Here is a 20,745-nt window from a genome sequence, read left to right as displayed (position 1 = left end):
CTTCTCAGGAAGTACAGACTTTGGTGTGCTTTTGGGTGTCAGATGGTCCATATCGAAGCAATGGCCAAGAAATCACACCCATGCCTCTATATCTTGAGAAGGATTAGGAAGTTTGGCATGCCCACAACAACTCTCAGCAACATCTACAGAAATAAGCACTTTAGTGCATCAATTCTACTGGCTGAAGTTTGCACATAGCACAATGTACAGAGGTATGTATTCACCATGGTGCTCGTTCTAGTGAATTGTGGAGGGCTGTGACATTGAAACTGACACAACGGCAGAAAAGGTTTTGTACATACCATTTAATTGGTTTCACAGAAACACCAGATATTTATATACACTCATTAAAACACCAGCACAAACTGATTTTCAGTGTCACATTTGAATACCTATGTGCATAGCTCCATGCTGGCTATTGCAAACATTGTACACAAGACAAAGTCCTCAGCAAACAGAGTCATCTGACATGGAGAACATAGTAATAAATAGGTTGCACAAAGTTACGCACGCAGACACACAGACGCACGCGCACATACAGACATACACACACATGCACTCACACACGCACACACACACGCACACACAAAGTCTTTCATTTGTAGAATTATCACCATAGACAGTTTTGTAACGTTGGGGGTCAGAAATAGTGGGGTGTAAATTCATCCTCAATTATGTGCTTTGCAGTGGTAAAGGTATTTTGTGTTACAAGTCTGAAATCCCATTCCATTGACTTCAATAGAACCGAATTTCGGAAACAGGGTACAGAGTGCGGCTGTTAATTGACAGCGTGTTTAATTGTAAAAGTGACCAAGGATGGATTCTCAGCCCAATATCTACAGAATAGGGAGGCTCCCTTTACCAGAGCTTCATTATATTGGAAGATGATCTCTGGGATAAAGCCTGGTCAAATCCACAACAATCTCGAATACAGCAAATGAAAGACTTCAAAGTACGCCGTGAACAAAATCACATTCGGCGGGGATTAAAGAAAGAATTTTACAACTAGTCACATCTGAATTGAAGGACTTCCACATGGAAAAAGAGTAAAAGGGGGAAAGAGTTCTTGGCGCGTCTGTTCCTTTGATACTCACGCTTCAGGCTCATATTCTTGATATTCGTCCTGCAGGGAGGAAGAGATTCGAGATGGAGAAAAATATCAGTGCATTCAACATATCTATTCCCCTCATAATTTTATACACCTCTGTAAGATTTCTCTCAGTCTAAATCCTGGAACTCCAAAGTGCTTGCAACAATTGGATGGGTACATGGATAGGACAGATTTGGAGCGAAATGGGCCAAATGCAGGCAGGTGGGACTAGTGTAGATAGGACATGTTGCTCAGTGTGGGCAAGTTGGACCATATGACTCTATGACTCAATTATTCAGCCTGAGTATCTTTACCTCAAAGGTCCAGCAGTTTGACTCAGTGATTCACCAACATCTTCTCAAGGGCAATTATGGATGGGCCTTGCTAGTACTGTCTGCTTTGCTAGGGTGAATAAATAGAAAGTGCACCTGTCAAATTCTACACAAGCGATCGGGGCTACAACAGGTGGCACGGTGGTGCAGCGGTAGCTTTGCTGCCTCACAGCTCCAAAGACAGGTGCTGTCTGCATGGGGTTTGCACGTTCTCCCTGTGACCGTGCGCGGTTTCTCTGGGTGCTCCAGTTTCCTCCCACACTCCAAAGACATCCAGGTTTGTAGGCGAATTGACCTTTGTAATTTGCCTCCAGTGTGTAGGATAGAACTAGAGGATAGTACAGGTTTGTACGATCATTTGGCTTTGGAAAATTGTAAATTTGTCCTTAGTGCGTAGAATAGTGCTTGTGTACGGGGTGTTCGCTGGTCGGCGCTGATTCGGTGGGCCGAAGGACCTGTTTCCGCGCTGTAGCTCTGAGGTCTAAAGTATCTCTAAAGTCTAATCGTTGCTGGCAGACTGGTGAGGGGATGTTGATGGTGAATGTCCATTCTTCTTGTGTGTAGAACGAGCTCCAATGGTCTTCAGCAGAGTGACAACCCTGCAGGTCAGGCAGCAGTCGCAGGTACCATTCCCAGCATCCCTGCACAGTGACCAGCACTCCCTGGTTGCTTTGCGTTCATCATACCCCAGGTTAATTATCGAAAGCAGGTGCTGCTTGTCTGGGCTCCGTTGACTCAACACCGCAATAACCATTGCAACCATCTGCTCCGAGACATCTCCATGGATTACTGCAGAGAGTTATACTCTTCTCCATCCGCTGCATGTTAATTGCCTCGTCCTGCCCTGTTCCCATTTGTCCTGCTTCCTCTCCCGTAACCCTTCAACCCTTTTCTTAGGTGCACCATGGAACGTAGAATAGGACAGGCCCTTCGGCCTATAATTTCTGTGCCCAAACATGATGCCGTTAAACTGATCTCTTCTGCCTCTACATGATCTATGTCCCTCTGTTCCCTGCATTGCCAGCTGTTGTCTGGCAACTGAGCCATCCTACCGCAACCAGAGAGCAGTTCAGAACTACTATCTACCTCATCGGGGACCCTCAGACTATCTTTGATCGCATTTTACTGGCTTTACCTTGCACTAAACACTATTCCATTGTCATGCATCTGTACGCTGTGAATGGCTCGATTAATCACATATTGTCTTTCCACTGGCTGGCTAGCACACAACAAAAGCTTTTCACTGTACCTCGGTGCACGTGACAATAAAGCAAACTAAACTGAAACTGAACTGATTTCTGTGTGCCCATCTAAAAGCCTCTTAAATGCCACTATCGTATCTGCCTCAACCACCATCCTTGGCAATGTGTTCCTGGTCCCCACCACTCTTGTGCAAATAAATCGCCCCACACATCTCGACTAAACTTTCCCTCTCTCTTGTTGGACATTTCCACCATGGGGTAAAGGTTCTGACTGTCTACCTTATCTATGTCATTGGCAACTGTTTCAACCAAGATGTGGCAGTGGATGCTTGCACGAGTTCTAGAACACAGAACATAGAGCAGTACAGTGCAGGAACAGGCTCTTCGACCCACTATGTCTGTGACGAGCATGATGCCAAGATCATCACTTATCTACCTGCACTTAACCCATATCCCTCCATTCCCTGCATATCTATGTGCCGACCCAAAGGTCTTTGAAATGCCACTGACAAATCTGCATCAACCATCCCCAGCAGTGGGGCACCACTCTCGGCATCCGTTGTTTCTTGTGCCTCCTCCCTGACTTAGAAAACTGATCCATATTTATTTCGCTAAATTGCATGTAAAACTGATCTCTGCACACAAGGAACGGTAGATACTGGAATCTTGCCAAGAACACAGAGTAACTCAGCGAGTCAGGCAGCACCTCTGGAGGACATGGACAGGCCACATTTTGGCCTATTCATCCTTCTTCGGACTGATTGAGGTAGGGGGAGGACAAAGACAAAGAGTCTGAATAAAAGGTCAGATCTGTCACGTCTGCACACCATCCATGTCCTCTAGATCTGCTGAGTTACGCCAGCACATCGTGTTTTTCTTTGTTAGCCAGCATCTGCAGTTCCTTATTGAGTCATAACGTTATACAGTGTTGAAACAGGCCCTTCGGACAAACTTGCCCATGCTGACCAATATGCCCCATCTATACTACTTCCACCTGTCCACACTTGGTCCATATCCCTCTAAACCTATTCTATCCATGAACCTTGTCTAAATGTCTCTAAAATGTTAATACAAAAATATAAAAACAGGGATGCAATGCTGAGGCTTTATAAGGCACTGGTCAGGCCGCAATTGGAGTATTGTGAGCAGTTTCGGGTCCCATATCTGAGGAAGGATTTGCTGGCGTTGGAGGGGGTTCAAGAGGAGGTTTACGACAATTATCCCACGGGTGATTGGGTTGTTTGATGTGATGAGCGTTTGGTGGACTGGGCCTGTACACACTGAAGTTCAGAAGGATGAGAAGGAACCTCATTAAAACTTACCGAATAATAATAATAATAATAATAATATGCCTTTATTGTCATTGTACGAACAGTACAACAAAATTAGAAGTGCTACATCTGAAACAGTGCGACAGTGCAAATCTTCCAAAAACAATCGTACAAACATAGGAACCAACACAATAAGTACCAATATCAATAAAAACCAATAAATAATAAATGAGTTTTGCACCTAAGATGCTGTATATATTAAAAAAGTGCAAAGAAAGTGAGAGTGATAGAGTGGCCATGGAGAGGACGTTTCCACTAGTGGGAGAGTCTAGGACTAGAGGGTGGTAAATCAGTGAAATTCATTGGCACAGAAGGCAATGGCAGCCAAGCCAATGGATATTTTTTAAGGTGGAGATTGATAGATTCTTGATTAGCAAGGGGGTCAGGGGTTATGGGGAGAAGGCAGGAGAATGGGGTTGAGAGTACCTCGGTACACGTGACAATAAACTAAACTGAAAGAGGGAAAGATAGATCAGCCATGATTGAATGGTGAAGTAGACCAGATGGGCCGAATTCTGCTCTTTTAACTTGTGAACGTGAACCTGCCTGAACTACCTCGTCTGGCAGTTTGTTCCACGCACCATCTATCCTTGGTATGAAAAAGTTACCCCTCGGGTTCCTATTAAATCTTCCCCCCCCCTCACCTTAAACCTATGTCCTCTGGTTCTCGATTCCCCTACTCTGGGTAAGAGACACAGTGTATCTACCCGATCTATTCCTCTTATGAAACAGGTAGTGTTAGTGTTGTAAACAGGTTGTTTAGTGTTGCTTGGTTGCCTGTAAAATAAACTTGTTCTTCGATTCCTGACTGAAAATATCATGGGATGGATTCCTCACGAGAGCCTCCTTTGCAACTCCAGTCCTCGAGATCAGCCACGGTGTCTGGAACTCCACTAGCTATCCCAGACCGCACAGTTTAATTCAACTGAGCCAACATTCCAGCGTTTAGACAGATCAATAGAGTCACAGTGAGGCCAAATGCAAATTGGAGGAACAGCACCTCATATTTCGCACCCAGCAGTTCCCTCCCTCCCTCCCTCCCTCCCTCCCTCCCTCCCTCCCTCCCTCCCTCCCTCCCTCCCTCCCTCCCTCCCTCCCTCCCTCCCTCCCTCCCTCCCTCCCTCCCTCCCTCCCTCCCTCCCTCCCTCCCTCCCTCCCTCCCTCCCTCCCTCCCTCCCTCCCTCCCTCCCTCCCTCCCTCCCTCCCTCCCTCCCTCCCTCCCTCCCTCCCTCCCTCCCTCCCTCCCCAATCTTTGGATAGCCCCAATAATGGACTTTCCACTTGTCACTTTAATTTCATGTTTCATTATCTTGTTGTCTTTTGTGACTGTTGGCAGACCAATTTCCCTCCTGGGATAAATAAGGTTCTATCGTTTCATATCGTATCATATGAATATTGATTTATCTAAGTTCAGGTAACCAACCCTTTGCACCCCGTCTCTCTCCATGCCTCCCCCACCTGCTAGTTTCACTGTTCATATCCCTCCGTTTTGACCTCCTCAAGACTTAACAAGAGCAGGTTCCACTTACCCCGGGCACTGCCCCATAGGTCTCAGCGTCAGGATCTATCTGCAGCGCTTCTGTGCTGTCCATCACACCTTCCTGCGGGAAGATATCTTCATCCTGTCAACAAAGTGAATCGCTTGTCAATACCGATGTATTCAAAACAGCTTTCAGTTCTACCCCTGTTCGTTAAAACAATCGCTGTCTCCAGTATCAGATTAAAATGAATGTTTCAATAGACAATAGACAATAGACAATAGGTGCAGGAGTAGGCCATTCAGCCCTTCGAGCCAGCACCGCCATTCAATGCGATCATGGCTGATCACTCTCAATCAGTACCCCGTTCCTGCCTTCTCCCCATACCCCCTCACTCCGCTATCCTTAAGAGCTCTATCCAGCTCTCTCTTGAAAGCATCCAACGAACTGGCCTCCACTGCCTTCTGAGGCAGAGAATTCCACACCTTCACCACCCTCTGACTGAAAAAGTTCTTCCTCATCTCCGTTCTAAATGGCCTACCCCTTATTCTCAAACTGTGGCCCCTTGTTCTGGACTCCCCCAACATTGGGAACATGTTATCTGCCTCTAATGTGTCCAATCCCCTAATTATCTTATATGTTTCAATAAGATCCCCCCTCATCCTTCTAAATTCCAGTGTATACAAGCCCAATCGCTCCAGCCTTTCAACATACGACAGTCCCGCCATTCCGGGAATTAATCTAGTGAACCTACGCTGCACGCCCTCCATAGCAAGAACATCCTTCCTCAAATTTGGAGACCAAAACTGCACACAGTACTCCAGGTGCGGTCTCACCAGGGCCCGGTACAACTGTAGAAGGACCTCTTTGCTCCTATACTCAACTCCTCTTGTTACGAAGGCCAACATTCCATTGGCTTTCTTCACTGCCTGCTGAACCTGCATGCTTCCTTTCATTGACTGATGCACTAGGACACCCAGATCTCGTTGAACTCCCCCTCCTCCTAACTTGACACCATTCAGATAATAATCTGCCTTTCTATTCTTACTTCCAAAGTGAATAACCTCACACTTATCTACATTAAACTGCATCTGCCATGTATCCAGACCATGTCCATTTATATACAAAGAGCAGAAGGCACAGAAGCTTGAAAGCGCGCACCACTAGACTCAGAAACAAGAGCATTAGAACACAGTGGCACGGATGGTAGAGCTGGTAGAGCGCCAGAGGTCCGGGTTCAATCCTGACCTCAGGTACTGTCTGTGCGGAGTTTGCACGTTCTTCCTGTGACGTGTGGGTTTCCTCCAGGTGCTCTGGATTCCTACTACACTCCAAATATGTGGCTTTGTAAATTGCCCCTGGTATCAATGGATTGGATAAGAAAGATGAATAACATGAAACTAATGTGTCATTGGGGAATCGATGTTCGGTGTGGACTTAAACATTAAAGTCATGAAGTGTAGGAAGTAACTGCAGATGCTGGTTTAAACCAAAGATAGACACAAAAAGCTGCAGTAACTCAGCAGGTAAGGCCTCTGGAGAAATGGAATAGGTGACGTTTCAGGCCGAGACCCTTCTTCAGTCTGAGAGCCAGGGGAAAGGGAAACAAGGAATATAGACGGTGATATAGAGAGATGTAGAAAAGAATGAATGAAAGATATGCAAAAAAGTAACGATGATTGAGAAAACAGTCCATTGTTAGCTGTGGGTTAGGTGAAAACGAGTTACAGACAGTGAAACTCACCAGGACAACAGCGGAACTAGTAAAGTGACGAGGGTGGGGGAGGGACGGATGGAGAAGAGATTAAAGGGTTACTTGAAGTTTGAGAAATCAATATTCTGGGTTGTAATTTGTTTTCACCTAGCCCACAGCTGACCTCTGTTGCTGTCTGTATGGAGTTTGCACACGTTCCTTATAGGTTTGCTTATGGGTTTGCTCTGCAGATTAGTATAGAATTAATGGAAATGATAGTTGGCGAGGACCAGTGGTCAGAAGGGCCTGTTTAATTTAGTTTACTTTAGTTTAGTTTAGAGATACAGCATGGAAACAGGCCCTTCAGCCCACCGAGTCCATGTGGACCATTGATCACCCGTTCACTAGTCCTATTCTACGCACCAGGGACCATTTACAGAAGCCAATTAAGCTACAAGCCTGCACGTCTTTGGAAACCAGAGTACCCGGAGAAAACACACGTGGTCACAGGGAGAACGTACAAACTGTACAGACAGCACCCTTAGTCAAAATCAAAACTGAATCTCTGGTGTTGTAAGGCAGCAACTCTGCTGCTCTGCCACTGTGCCGTATGACTTCTTAACTCTACCGCAACCTGTTCTACCTCAGTTTAGAATACGGAGGAGATCTGAAACTGTGTTACTTTAAATTCACAGGTCAAAGGGCCTGTTGTGGCAGAGTTACTAGGAAGTAAGCACTCTGACACCCACAACTTGCACTTACATAATACCTTTAATCAAGTGAAAAATCCCACTGTGTTTTATCAATGTTATCGATTAAATCTGATATCCTGTAACATCAGAGCCTTTTGGCAGAAAACCAAATATTATTGAAAGAAATAGGTTTTAAGGTATGTCTTAAAAGAAGGGAAGGGAGATATAGAGAGATTTGGGAAAGTAATTCCAGAGTTTGATGGTTTCCCAATCTCGTTGTACCCCTGGGTACAATGACAATAAAGATATATTGTATTGTATTGTTTAGCAGCCGAAGGTATGGCTGTTTAGTTTAGTTTAGATTTACAGCATGGAAACAGGCTCTTCCGCTCACCAAATCTACCGATCCTGACCTGTTCACACGAGTACTGTGTTATCCCACCTTCCCATTCACTTTCTACATACTGAAACATAGAACATAGGTCATGTTGTATGTTTTAACATTGGGGCAATATTCTTTGGGTAGGGCAATTAACCTTCAAACTCACACATTTGTGGGAAAAAAAGGACATAAAGTGCTGGAGTAACTCAGCAGACCAGGCAGCATCTCTGGAAAACATGGATAAATGACATTTCGGGGCAGGACCCTTCTTCAGACTGCACATCTTTGGGGGTGTGGAGGAAACCAGAGGACCCGGAGGAAACCCACGCAGTCACAGGGAGAACATGCAAACTTCACACGTTCAGCACCTGAGGTCAGGATTGAACCCACGTCTCTGGCATTGTGAGGCAGCAGCTATATCAGCTGCTCCACTGTGCTGCCCTGTTACCGGTGGGAAGTTGAATTCAGCGATATTCCAGAGACCAGGAATGGTGGAATGCAGATATCCCAGAGGATGAATGGCAAGAAGGCATTTCAGAGATGATACAACGGAGGGATTTAAAAATTACAATGGGAATTTGTTTATCCGGGAACTTAAGGTGGGGCACTTACGCAAGGATGGTGCTTTGAATGATAGCAAAGGCAGCAGAGAGTGAGATGGCCTTAGGTTTCAAAGGATGGTTCACTGAGCTGTCAAATAGAATTACAATCAACTCCCTTCTTGAAGTTGGGATTATTGTAAGTCATTCTTTGACTCGTTGGGACTCCTATCATTCTTGATAATGAGAAGTATTCTAACAAAGCCAATGAAAATGAATCCAAAATATGCTAAATATCTTAAACTGATGTGATGTGCAAATACTACACTTAGTTGACCCACTAAAGCTACTCCAAGACAGTGGAGCATGATTATCATGTCTCTGATATGAAAGTGGGGTTGAACTACATATAATACCAAGTTATATAATATCAAGTTAAATTAACACAAATTGAGCACGAGGATGACTAAAGCTTTTATTTTAAGTCCCTGTAATGTCATCTTTGTATGGATAGGAAAAGTTTAGAAGTTTATGGGCCAAACACAGGCAAATGGGGTGAGCTTGCACTGCCTTGGAAAAGCCAATACAATGAAAGATTTGTCTCCATGCCGGTCATTTATTCTCCCTGCTCCCATCCGGCAGAAGATACAGAAACTTGAAAGTGCGCACCACCAGACTCAGGAACAGCTTCTTTCCCTCTGTTATTAGGCTTCTGAATGGTCCTCCCATAAGCTAGTGTACTGTTGGATTCACCTCTTCACCATTGAGGACATTGGACTTTGTCTGAGGAACTGATGCACTACAATGTGCTACACTGCTTAGAACTATATTCTGTACTCTGTATCTTCCTCTTTGCTCTCTCCATTGTACTTGAGTCTGAAGAGGTTTTTGATAAAATTGTTAGACAAAGACATGAGATGATTACATATCCACCAATCTACTTATCAAAATAGACAATAGACAATAGGTGCAGGAGTAGGCCATTCGGCCCTTCGAGCCAGCACCGCCATTCAATGTGATCATGGCTGATCATTGTCAATCAGTACCCCGTTCCTGCTTTCTCCCCATACCCCCTGAGTCTGCTATCCTTAAGAGCTCTATCTAGCTCTCTCTTGAATGTATTCAGAGAATTGGCCTCCACTGCCCTCTGAGGCAGAGAATTCCACAGATTCACAACTCTCTAACTAAAAAAGTTTTTCCTCATCTCTGTTCTAAATGGCCTACCCCTTATTCTTAAACTGTGGCCCCTGGTTATGGACTCCCCCAACATTGGGAACATGTTTCCTGCCTCTAACGTGTCCAACCCCTTAATAATCTTATACGTTTCGATAGGATCCCCTCTCATCCTTCTAAATTCCAGTGTATACAAACCTAGTCGCTCCAGTCTTTCAACATATGACAGTCCCGCCATTCCAGGAATTAACCTAGTAAACCTACGCTGCACGCCCTCAATAGCAAGAATATCCTTCCTCAAATTTGGAGACCAAAACTGCACACAATACTCCAGGTGCGGTCTCACTAGGGCCCTGTACAACTGCAGAAGGACCTCTTTGCTCCTATACTCAACTCCTCTTGTTATGAAGTCCAACATTCCATTGGCTTTCTTCATTGCCTGCTGTACCTGCATGCTTCCTTTCAGTGACTGATGCACTAAGACACTCAGATCACGTTGTACGTCCCCTTTTCCTAACTTGACACCATTCAGATAATAATCTGCCTTCCTATTCTTACCACCAAAGTGGATAACCTCACACATCTACATTAAACTGCATCTGCCATGCATCCGCCCACTCACACAACCTGTCCAAGTCACCCTGCAACCTCATAGCATCTTCCTCACAGTTCACACTGCCACCTAGCTTTGTATCATCGGCAAATTTGCTAATGCATTTAAAAAAAAACCTTGCATCTGTTCACCTGTTACCGGCCATGCTCTGTCCTGCTCCTCTGTCCTGCCCCTCCTCTCTTCCAGATTTCTGTACCTCCACAACCCCGTGATGTCTGAAGAAGGGTCCTCACCCGAAACGTCACCTATCCATGTTCTCCAGAGATGCTGCCTGACCTGTTGAGTTACTCTAGCATTTCGTGTCTTTCTTTAGTAAACCAGCATCTGCACCTCCTTGTTATTACATTAAGCTCTAGATATAAGTCATGGTGTGTATGCATGATTCGTAACTAATTGGTGAAAAGTTTAGAATCTTTGTAATTTAGTCCATCACTAATATAACTTGTATTCCAGCAAGCAAAATGTAAATAAACATTAGTCACTTCTCCCTCCTACATATATGAACAATATTTTATACTAGAATCTGACCTAATTATGAAACTGGCTTTACGATAAGCAAACTTGCATTTTGAACATTTGTGCAGGGCTGTAATGAAAATTGCTTCAGGATAAACATTTTAATAAAAGATATGGCTTCAAACCTGGCACAAACACAAAAACATGATTGCACAAAAATTGAGCATAGGCAAATATATTCTAATTGAAGCATAAATATAAAAAAGGAAACATGAAATAAGGATCATGATAGGGTGGAATAATAGGGCTTATTCAATAACAAGCTACAATTGACTGGCATCTAGCCAACTGCTCTTGGTCTTTCTGACGGCATATTTTCATTTGTTGAGTTACTCCAGCATTTTGTGTCTACCTTCAATTTAAACCAGCATCTGCAGTTCTTTCCTACACATAGTATGTTAACCATGTCTTGTGCCTGTATTCTAGTGAACAACCTCATTTACAGTTCAGATACTGGCATGGATAGCAGGTTGGCTGGATGGCAGAAGGCAAAGAGTGGCAATAAAGGTTGCTTTTTCTGGTCGGCTGCCAGTGATTAGTGGAGTTCTGCAAGAGTCGGTGTTGGGGCCGCTACTCTTCACGATGTATATTAATGATTTGTATGAGGAGATTGAAGGCTTTGTGGCAAAGTTTGCAGATGATATGAAAATAGGTGGAGGTGCAGGTAGTGTAGAGAAAGCAGGGACTCTGCAGAAGGACTTGGACATGTTGGGAGAGTGGGCAGACAAGTGGCAGATGGAATATAGTGTATAGTGTGGAGTCATGCATTTTGGTAGTAGGAATAAAGGCGTAGACTATTTTGAGAATGGGGTGAGAATCCAGAAATCGGAGGTGCAAAGGGACTTGGGAGTGCTGGTGCAGGATTCCCGAAAAGTTAATCTGCAAGTTGAATCAGAAGTAAAGAAAGCTAACTCAATGCTAGCATTTATTTCAGGAGGGCTTGTATAAAAAAACAGGGATGTAATGTTGAGGCTCTATGAGGCGTTGGTAAGGCCAGATTTGGAATATTGTGAGCAATTTTGGGCACCATATTTGAGGAAGGATATGCTAGCTCTGGAGAGGGTCCAGAGGAGGTTTACAAGAATGATCCCAGGAATGAGTAATTTAACCAACGATGAGCGTTTGTTGGCACTGAGCCTGTCTCACTGGAGTTTAGAAGAATGAAGGGGGACCTCATTGAAACATACAGAATAGTGAAAGGCTTGGATAGAGTGGATGTGGAGAGGATGTTTCCATTAGTGGGAGAGTCTAGGACTAGAGGTCATAGCCTCAGAATTAAAGGACGTTCTTTTAGGAAGGAGATGAGGAGAAATTTCTTTAGTCAGAATTCTAAAGATTTCTTTAGAATCTCTAAAATTCTTTGCCACAGAAAGCTGTGGAGGCCAAGTCAGTGGATATTTTTAAGGCAGAGATAGATAGATTCTTGATTAATACAGGTGTCAGAGGTTATGGGAAGAAGGCAGGAGAATGGGGGTAGGAAGGAGATACAGATCAGCCATGATGAAATGGCAGAGTAGATGATGGGCCGAATGGCCTTATTCTACACCTATCCCTTATGACATGACCTTATGCCAGTTAACCTACAAACCTCCATAGTTTCGGAATGTGGGTGGAAACCGGAGCATGTGGAGAAAACACGTGCGGTCACAGGGAGAACTTACAAACTCCGTACAGACAGCACCTATAGTTAGGATTAGACCTGGGTCTTTTGCGCTGTAAGGCAGCAACTCTGTGCCACTGTGTCGCCCCTGCTGTAGTTCTGTAGCACTCTTCCAGAAAACTGCCAAAGCAAAGCTAGTTATGAAATGCAACACTGTTGTTGATTAATTTGTACTTGGAAAGGCTAATGAGAGCACAGACTAGGATTGAACTGACTGAAAATTGGTGTTGAGGGCTGAATGGACTATTTTTCTTGCTGTGTTTTGTTCCTTTCAAACTGTAGCTGTGAACCATTTACTTCTGGCCAACTCTACAACCCAGAATGCAAGCAAGCCATACATCAGCGTAGGAAGGAGCTGCAGATGCTGGTTTACACCGAAGCACAAAATGCTGGAGTAAGTCAGGCAGCCTGACCTGCTGAATTACTCCATACATCATCAGTGGCTGAGTTGTCCATTGAATGTCAGGAATCGGGTTACACATGGCAAATGAAAAGATGCCATCAGAAAGACCAAGAGCAGTTGGCTAGATGCCAGTCAATTGTAGCTTGATATTGAATAAGCCTCACAGTTGGCATGGTGCCCAGTGTTGGTGGCAGGTTGCATAGTATGATGGACAAAGTAGGAATTATCTGCTGGTGAGACATCATTCCTGTTGTATAGTTTGTGATTATATCTCCTTTGGTTCAATAGAGAACACAATGGGCCTCATCGGAGTGGCATTTCTTGCATTAACTTTACCATTGTTGGTAGCTCCATGCAATCCAACTTGATCCTGTCATTAAATAAAGGCCACAGTGAAAGTTAAGGATCCTACATCTAATGTTTCTCTATATTTAGAGTCACCAGCTGCTCCTGTAGATGGATCTTACATCCTCAGTGATTTTGTGGGCACTTTAATCTGCTCAATGTCAAGGTCATTGACAACCCCAAGAATCATATTGGATAAGTCTTACACAGTACAGTGATACAGAGTCACAGAGTCAACCAGCACAGAAACAGGCCATTCGACCCGACTAGTCCATGCCGATCAAGATGCCTATCCACGTTAACCCCATTTTCCTGCAATTGGTGTTGTTAAAGAAAACTTTAAAACACAACACAAAGATTGAGTAAGACAATCAAGACTTTATTTAAGATAGCCAAATAAAGTGATCTCTGGGAACAACGTAGCAAATTGTTTTGCCGAACGAAGATTCATCTGCTCCTTATATCCGGAAGTTTCCTCTGAAGCGTTGTTTACTGTAGCAGGCACTTCAGCATTTTTGTGAATGAGCGGATGCATGGCAGATGCAGTTTAATGTGGATAAGTGTGAGGTTATCCACTTTGGTGGTAAGAATAGGAAGGCAAATTATTATCTGAATGGTGTGAAGTTAGGAAAAGGGGACGTACAACGAGTTCAGGGTGTCCTAGTGCATCAGTCACAAAGGAAGCAGCAGGCAGTGAAGAAAACCAATGGAATGTTGGCCTTCATAACAAGAGGAGTTGTGTATAGGAGCAAAGAGGTCCTTCTGCAGTTGTACAGGGCCCTAGTGAAACCGCACCTGGAGTACTGTGTGCAGTTTTGGTCTCCAAATTTGAGGAAGGATATTCTTGCTATTGAGGGCGTGCAGCGTAGGTTTACTAGGTTAATTCCCGGAATGGCGGGACTGTCGTATGTTGAAAGACTGGAGCGACTCAGCTTGTATACATTGGAATTTAGGATGGGAGGGGATCTTATCGAAACATATAAGATTATTAAGGGGTTGGACACGTTAGAGGCAGGAAACATGTTCCCAATGTTGGGGGAGTCAAGAACCAGGGGCCACAGTTTAAGAATAAGGGGTAGGCCATTTAGTCGGAGATGAGGAAAAACTTTTTCACTCAGAGAGTTGTAAATCTGTGGAATTCTCTGCCTCAGAAGGCAGTGGAGGCCAATTCTCTGAATGCATTCAAGAGAGAGCTAGATAGAGCTCTTAAGGATAGTGGAGTCAGGGGGTATGGGGAGAAGGCAGGAACGGGGTACTGATTGAGAATGATCAGCCATGATCACATTGAATGGTGGTGCTGGCTCGAAGGGCCGAATGGCCTACTCCTGCACCTATTGTCTATTGTCTATTATCTATTAACCTTTTGACCTTATTTTACTGTGATACGATTGCCATTTGTCCTTTGACCACAAAGAACAGAATCTGAGTAAAGTTGACTGCAGTAAATGTCAGGTACACATGTTCAGTTTCAACTTTCCTTAAAGCACAGAGTTATTGAACTCCACGTGAACATTAAGTATTTTTAGGCACTCGACCTATCCCTATCCCTTGCTGTCTTCTTGAAGCTTTGCATTTAATTTTTGATAGTGTAGATACCTCTATTTATTTCCTATCCATGTACCCATCCAAATGCTTTTAAATCTCTCTGTGATTATATCTGCCTCTACTATTGCTTCTGGCAGCTCCTTCCATGTACTCACCATTCTGTAGGTCATGTCAACGAATACTTGAACTTCTACAGGTGTACAGTAGAGAGCATATTGACTGGTTGCACCAAGCTCCGGCAACTCAAACACCGCAGAAATAAAGAAGATTACAAAAAGGTCAACCCGTCCATCAGGTACTGACCTCCCCACCACTGAAGGAATCTACAGGAGTCGCTGTCTCAAAACGGCAGCCAGCATCTTCAGAGACCCACACCACCCTGGCCACACACTCATTTCACTCCTGCCTATCCACTGGGTGGCGCCATCAGGGATGGCAGCCTCTCCAATGGTCTGTCTGTCTTTTCGTCTTTTTTGTTATTTTTTGTGTGTTTTAAAAGTTTGTGTTAATATTCTCTGGTTTGTTTTATGTGGGGGATGGGGTGGTCAATAGAAACCTTTCTCAATCTCTTACCTTGCCGGAGATGCGATTGTTTTCCAGATCGTATCTCCGGTCACTCTGCGGCCTAACATCATGGAGCTGGCGGCCTTGCTCGAGACTGACTTTGAGCCCCACCGTGGGGCCGTGGACTTACCATTGGAGCATGCGATCCCTTGCCTGGGATCGATGCTCCAACTGCAGCCTGCGGACTTCAACATCGAGGAGTTCACAGTCTCGGGTAGAGACTGATGTCGGGAAGCTCCAAAGTCGCAAGAGGTTCGACCACCCTGGACCCGGGGTCTGATCGCCTGGCGCGGGGGAGCGGAGATCCCTCCGATGCAGGAGCTCAATCGCCCCGATGCAGAGGGTCCGACCGCCGGCTACGGGAGCCAAGATCGCCCTGACAACGGAAGGCTTGAGGCCTCCAAATGCGGGAGAACAAAGAGGGGGAAGAGATTGAACTTTGTGTTTGCCTTCCATCACAGTGAGGAATGCGGGGGAGTCACTGTGGTTGATCTTTTATGTTAAAATGTGTTTCGTGTGTTTTGTTGCTTTTTATTAGTATGACTGTATGGCAAATCAAATTCCTCGTATGGTGCAAAACATACTTGGCTAATAAATATGATTATGATTATGATTGGGAAGAAGGTATAGGAGCCTGAAAACTGTAATGTCCAGGTTCAGGAACAGCTTCTTCTGACAACCATGAAGTGATTAAACACTACAATCCCCAAATACGCTCCACACATTAATTTTGCCTTTGGACTACTATTATCCTACTACTCGTGCAGGAAGGAACTGCAGATGCTGGTTTACAGCGAAGATCGAGACAAAATGCTGGAGTAACTCGGTGAGTCAAGCAGAATCTCTGGAGAAATTGAATTTATTTATTTGTCTGTTTTAAAAAAATATATACTGAACTTTTTTTGTTGTTTATTATGGGATCTACAGCTGACTGTTTAGCATGCAACAAAAACTTTACACTGTGCCTCAGTACACATGACAATAAACTAAACTCAAACTCAGAGCCTCTAGTTTGGAGATTGAGGAGATTCAGCATGTTTCTGGTGACTCTTACAAACCTCTGCAGATACACCATAGAAAGCATACTGTTGAGACGCATCACAGCTTGGTTTGGGAACAGTTCTGCCCAAGATGGCAAGACAGCTGGAAGAGAGGGGGGTCAGGACAAAGCCTGGCAGGAAATTGGTTGATACAGGTGAGGAAGGTTTTTGATAGGCAGATGGTTGATGGTTAGGGTTCGGGTTAGGCCAGAGGTCAAAGATGAAGGGACAGAAGGCGTGATACAAAAGGATTGAAGAGTGAAGCGTAACGTTAGAGGAAGGAATGTAGGTGGAAGGGGAGGGTAATCAAATACTCATTCTTGACTCCAGGACAAACTTGAGCCAAATGTCAGGAATTTAGTTACAACGAGACCAAGTGGACCCATTGGGCCCAAACCTCTCCTGCATTGGTGCACCACCCTCTCCACCCCCCCCTCCCTCCCCTCCCCATCCCCCTCCCCCATCCCCCTCCCCCTTCCCCTCCCTTCCCTTCCCCCCACTCCATCCCCCTCAACCCCCTTATCCTTCCTCCTCCTCCTCCCCCTCCCTCCCTCTCCCCCTCCCTCCACCCCCCTCCCTCCCTCCCTTGGAGATAGATTTAAACATTAAAATGTGAATAACTAAAAATATAACACCGATTTCAATGACACTTCTTCCATTAGCACCAAAGGGACGACGGTGAGTAAGGTGGGCCTAAAATTATTGAGCTACCGTGTACTGTTTTGGCTGTAGTTCAGGAACAAACAAACAAACAAACGAGAGTTTTAGTATATAGATGTCCCTCAATTGACATGAAACATTGAACAGTAAAATATTGGTAAAGGAAGCTGTAATGAATTAGAAATAGGAAATAATTACCAACTGTAGGAGTAATATATGGCAGTCATTGAGAAACCTGCTTTATTACTGATGCACTAAAATCCTTATCAATATTCTCCTCAGTCTTTTTGTCACCGTGACAATGATACACAGTTCTGGGTATCCTTAAACGCATTTAATTTTGTAAGAATTATGAGTTTTTCTGTTTAGGAAGGACCTGCAAATGCTGGTTTATACAGAAGATAGACCCAAAATGCTGGAGTAACTCAATGGGTCAGGCAGCAACACTGGAGAAAAGGAATAGGTGACCATTGATAATTTAATTCTGAAATGCTACAGGATCTGCAGATGGGCGACCTGCTGCCTCACAGTGCAGAGTTTACACATTGTCCCTGTGACCGCATGGGTTTTCTTCGGGTGCTCCGGTTTCCTCCCACATCCCAAAGACCTGCGGGTTTGTTGGTTAATTGCCAATTGTTACTAAATTGCTACTAGTGTGTGGGGAGTAGATAAGAAAGTGGGTTAATGTTTAATTACGTTAAGTAATCGATGGTCAATATAGACTCTGTGGACCAAAGAACCTGTTTCAATGCTGTATCTCTAAACTGAATATGCCAACTTTTATTAACCAAATATTACCAAAGAGACACATCAATTACCAACTTTGTGGTGTTCTGAAGTAAAACTATTAATGTAATAGAACCTCAAATATGGCTAATTCTCCGGAAGAACATGTCTTGGGAAGTTGCAATGTACAAAGCCGGCTGCTTTTAGGTCTATTGGGAGCACTGATTAAGGACTAGTGTGGAGACTTTTTAATCAAATGTGTATTCAATTCAAGCATTGCACTTTACAATTAAAACAAATAAATGAGACACTGCAGACTATTATCCTTATTAAATTTCCAAGAATTAAAAATTAATAAAGTTTCTGAAAATAAACTTTACTACCCACTTATTTAAATGCTATCATTGTGCAGAATCTAAAGCAATTTAATGCAATGCCCTTGTTTAAATATTAACAATTTAACTTGTTTTTGTCTAGACAGTTTCCAGAAATCAATGAATCACAAATAGGTTTATTTAATCTGCAGGATTCATTGACTTTGAAGAGTTGAGGAGATTTGTGCCCTTGATATTGACAAAATATCTATATATTTGTCTATATATATATGTGTGTGTGTGTGTGTGTGTGTGTGTGTGTGCATATATATATGTGCATGTGTGTAAATATTGAGCTTTAAAAAAAATTATATTGTTTACAGTGTACTGTGTTTACATATTCTGTAATGCTGCTGCAAGTAAGAAGTTCATTGTTCTGTGTGGGACATATGACAATAAAACACTCTTGACTCTGGAAAAGATCACCAAATAATAGGGGTGAGAAGATGTCACTTTATAACGCCACAATAAGAGAGTGCAGCATGAGAATGCGGGTAAGAATGAGGTTGAAGTTTGTATGTGCAAATACAATTGGAGATTTCTATACTTAGATGGAAGTACAATAGACCTGAAGGTTTTGTGGCCATGACCGTGTCAAGTTAAAAAGAACTAAGTTAATCAAGCACTGAACGTCAGCAAAATCCTTGATTCTGACTGTGGAACAGCAAATGACAATATAATAATGCTCTTTTGAATTTGGAACAGATTGAAGAAACAGCTAGTGAAGGAACGCTGTTACTTTCTTTAATCCTTTTTTCAGATATGTGCATGGGCAGTTTTGTCTCCCTGTCACCCCTTGGGCACTGAGAGGGCACTGAGAGGTATCCAAGTCAGGTACATTTTCCTGGTAAGATTGCTTCTTTGGCAATCCAAACATTAGAATATAACAGATGCAAGAAACCGGAGGTGAAAATAGAGAATGCTGAAAACATAGATACATAGAAAATAGGTGCAGGTATTGGCCATTCAGCCCTTCGAGCCAGCACCGCCATTCAATGTGATCATGGCTGATCATCCACAATCAGTATCCTGTTCCTGCCTTCTCCCCATATCCCTTGATTCCGCTAGCCCTAAGAGCTCTATCTAACACTTTTGAATGCATTCAGTGAATTGGCCTCCACTGTCTTCTGAGGCAGGGAAGTCCACAAATTCACAACTTTCTGGATAAAAAAGTTTTTCCTCATCTCAGTTCTAAATGGCCTATCCCTTATTTTTAAACTGTGGCCTCTGGTTCTGGACTCCCCCAACATCGGGAACATGTTTCCTGCATCTAGCCTGTCCAATCCCTGAATAATTCTACTGTATATGTTTCTATAGGATCCCCTCTCATCCATCTAAACTCCAGTGAATACAAGCACAGTCATTCCATTCTTTCATCATATGACAGTCCCGCCACCCCAGGAATTAACCTCGTGAACCTACGCTGCACTCCCTCAATAGCAAGAATGTCCTTCCTCAAATTAGGAGACCAAAACTGCACACAATACTCCAGGTGTGGCCTCACCAGGGCCCTGTACATCTGCAGAAGGACCTCTTTGCTCCTATCCTCAAATCCTATCGTTATGAAGGCTAACATGCCATTAGCCTTCTTCACTGCCTGCTGTACCTGCATGCTTACTTTCAGTGACTGATGTACAAGGACACCCAGGTCTCGTTGCACTTCCCTTTTTCCTAAGTTGACACCATTCAGATAATAATCCTCCTTCATATTCTTGCCACTAAAGTGGATAACCTCACACTTATCCACATTATACTGATCTGCCATGCATCTGCCCACTCACCCAACTTATCTAAGTCACCCTGCATTCTCACGGCATCCTCCTACAAGTTCACACTGCCACTCAGCTTTGTGTCATCTGCAAATTTGCGAATGTTACTTTTAATTCCTTCATCTAAATCATTAATATATATTGTAAATAGCTGCGGTCCCAGCACCGAGCCTTGCAGCACCCCACTAGTCCTTTCTTAAAAAGTGGGATAACATTAGCTACCCTCCAATCCACAGGAACTGATCCTGAATCTATAGAACATTGGAAAATGATCACCAATGCGTCCACGATTTCTAGTCACTTCCTTGTACCCTGGGATGCAGACCATCAGGCCATTTCCTGACTAATGTGAATTTCCTTCAGTTCCCCCGTCACCCTCGATCCTCTGTCCCCTAGTACATCTGGGAGATTGTTTGTGCCTTCCATAGTGAAGACAGAACCAAAGTACTGGTTCAACTCGTCTGCCATTTCCTTGTTCCCCATAATAAATTCACCTGTTTCTGTCTTCAAGGGACCCACATTTGTCTTAACTAATCTTTTCCTTTTCACATACCTAAGGAAGCTTTTGCTATCCTCCTTTATATTATTGGCTAGCTTACCTTCCTACTTCATCTTTTC

The 20,745-nt window shown here is 43.9% G+C and overlaps 1 protein-coding gene across 2 annotated transcripts in view; it reads right to left on the bottom strand.

The window, feature by feature from the left end:
- Positions 1-290: 290 nt before the first annotated feature.
- LOC144595709 (alpha-synuclein-like) overlaps positions 291-20,745 on the bottom strand; it is a 63,484-nt gene continuing 43,029 nt past the window's right edge. For both annotated transcript variants that reach the window (XM_078403266.1, XM_078403256.1), the window contains 2 exons: positions 5,485-5,577; positions 291-1,123 (listed from right to left, as the gene is read on the bottom strand). In XM_078403266.1, the coding sequence (XP_078259392.1) occupies positions 1,091-1,123; positions 5,485-5,577 (126 nt within the window). In that variant the 3' untranslated portion in view covers positions 291-1,090. The remainder of the gene's footprint in view (positions 1,124-5,484; positions 5,578-20,745) is intronic.

Source organism: Rhinoraja longicauda, chromosome 1 (genome assembly GCF_053455715.1).
Source record: "Rhinoraja longicauda isolate Sanriku21f chromosome 1, sRhiLon1.1, whole genome shotgun sequence".
In the NCBI taxonomy this organism is placed as follows: Eukaryota; Metazoa; Chordata; class Chondrichthyes; order Rajiformes; family Arhynchobatidae; genus Rhinoraja; species Rhinoraja longicauda.
Note: the sequence above shows the minus strand (reverse complement) of the source record. Positions and strands in the feature narration are given on the sequence as shown.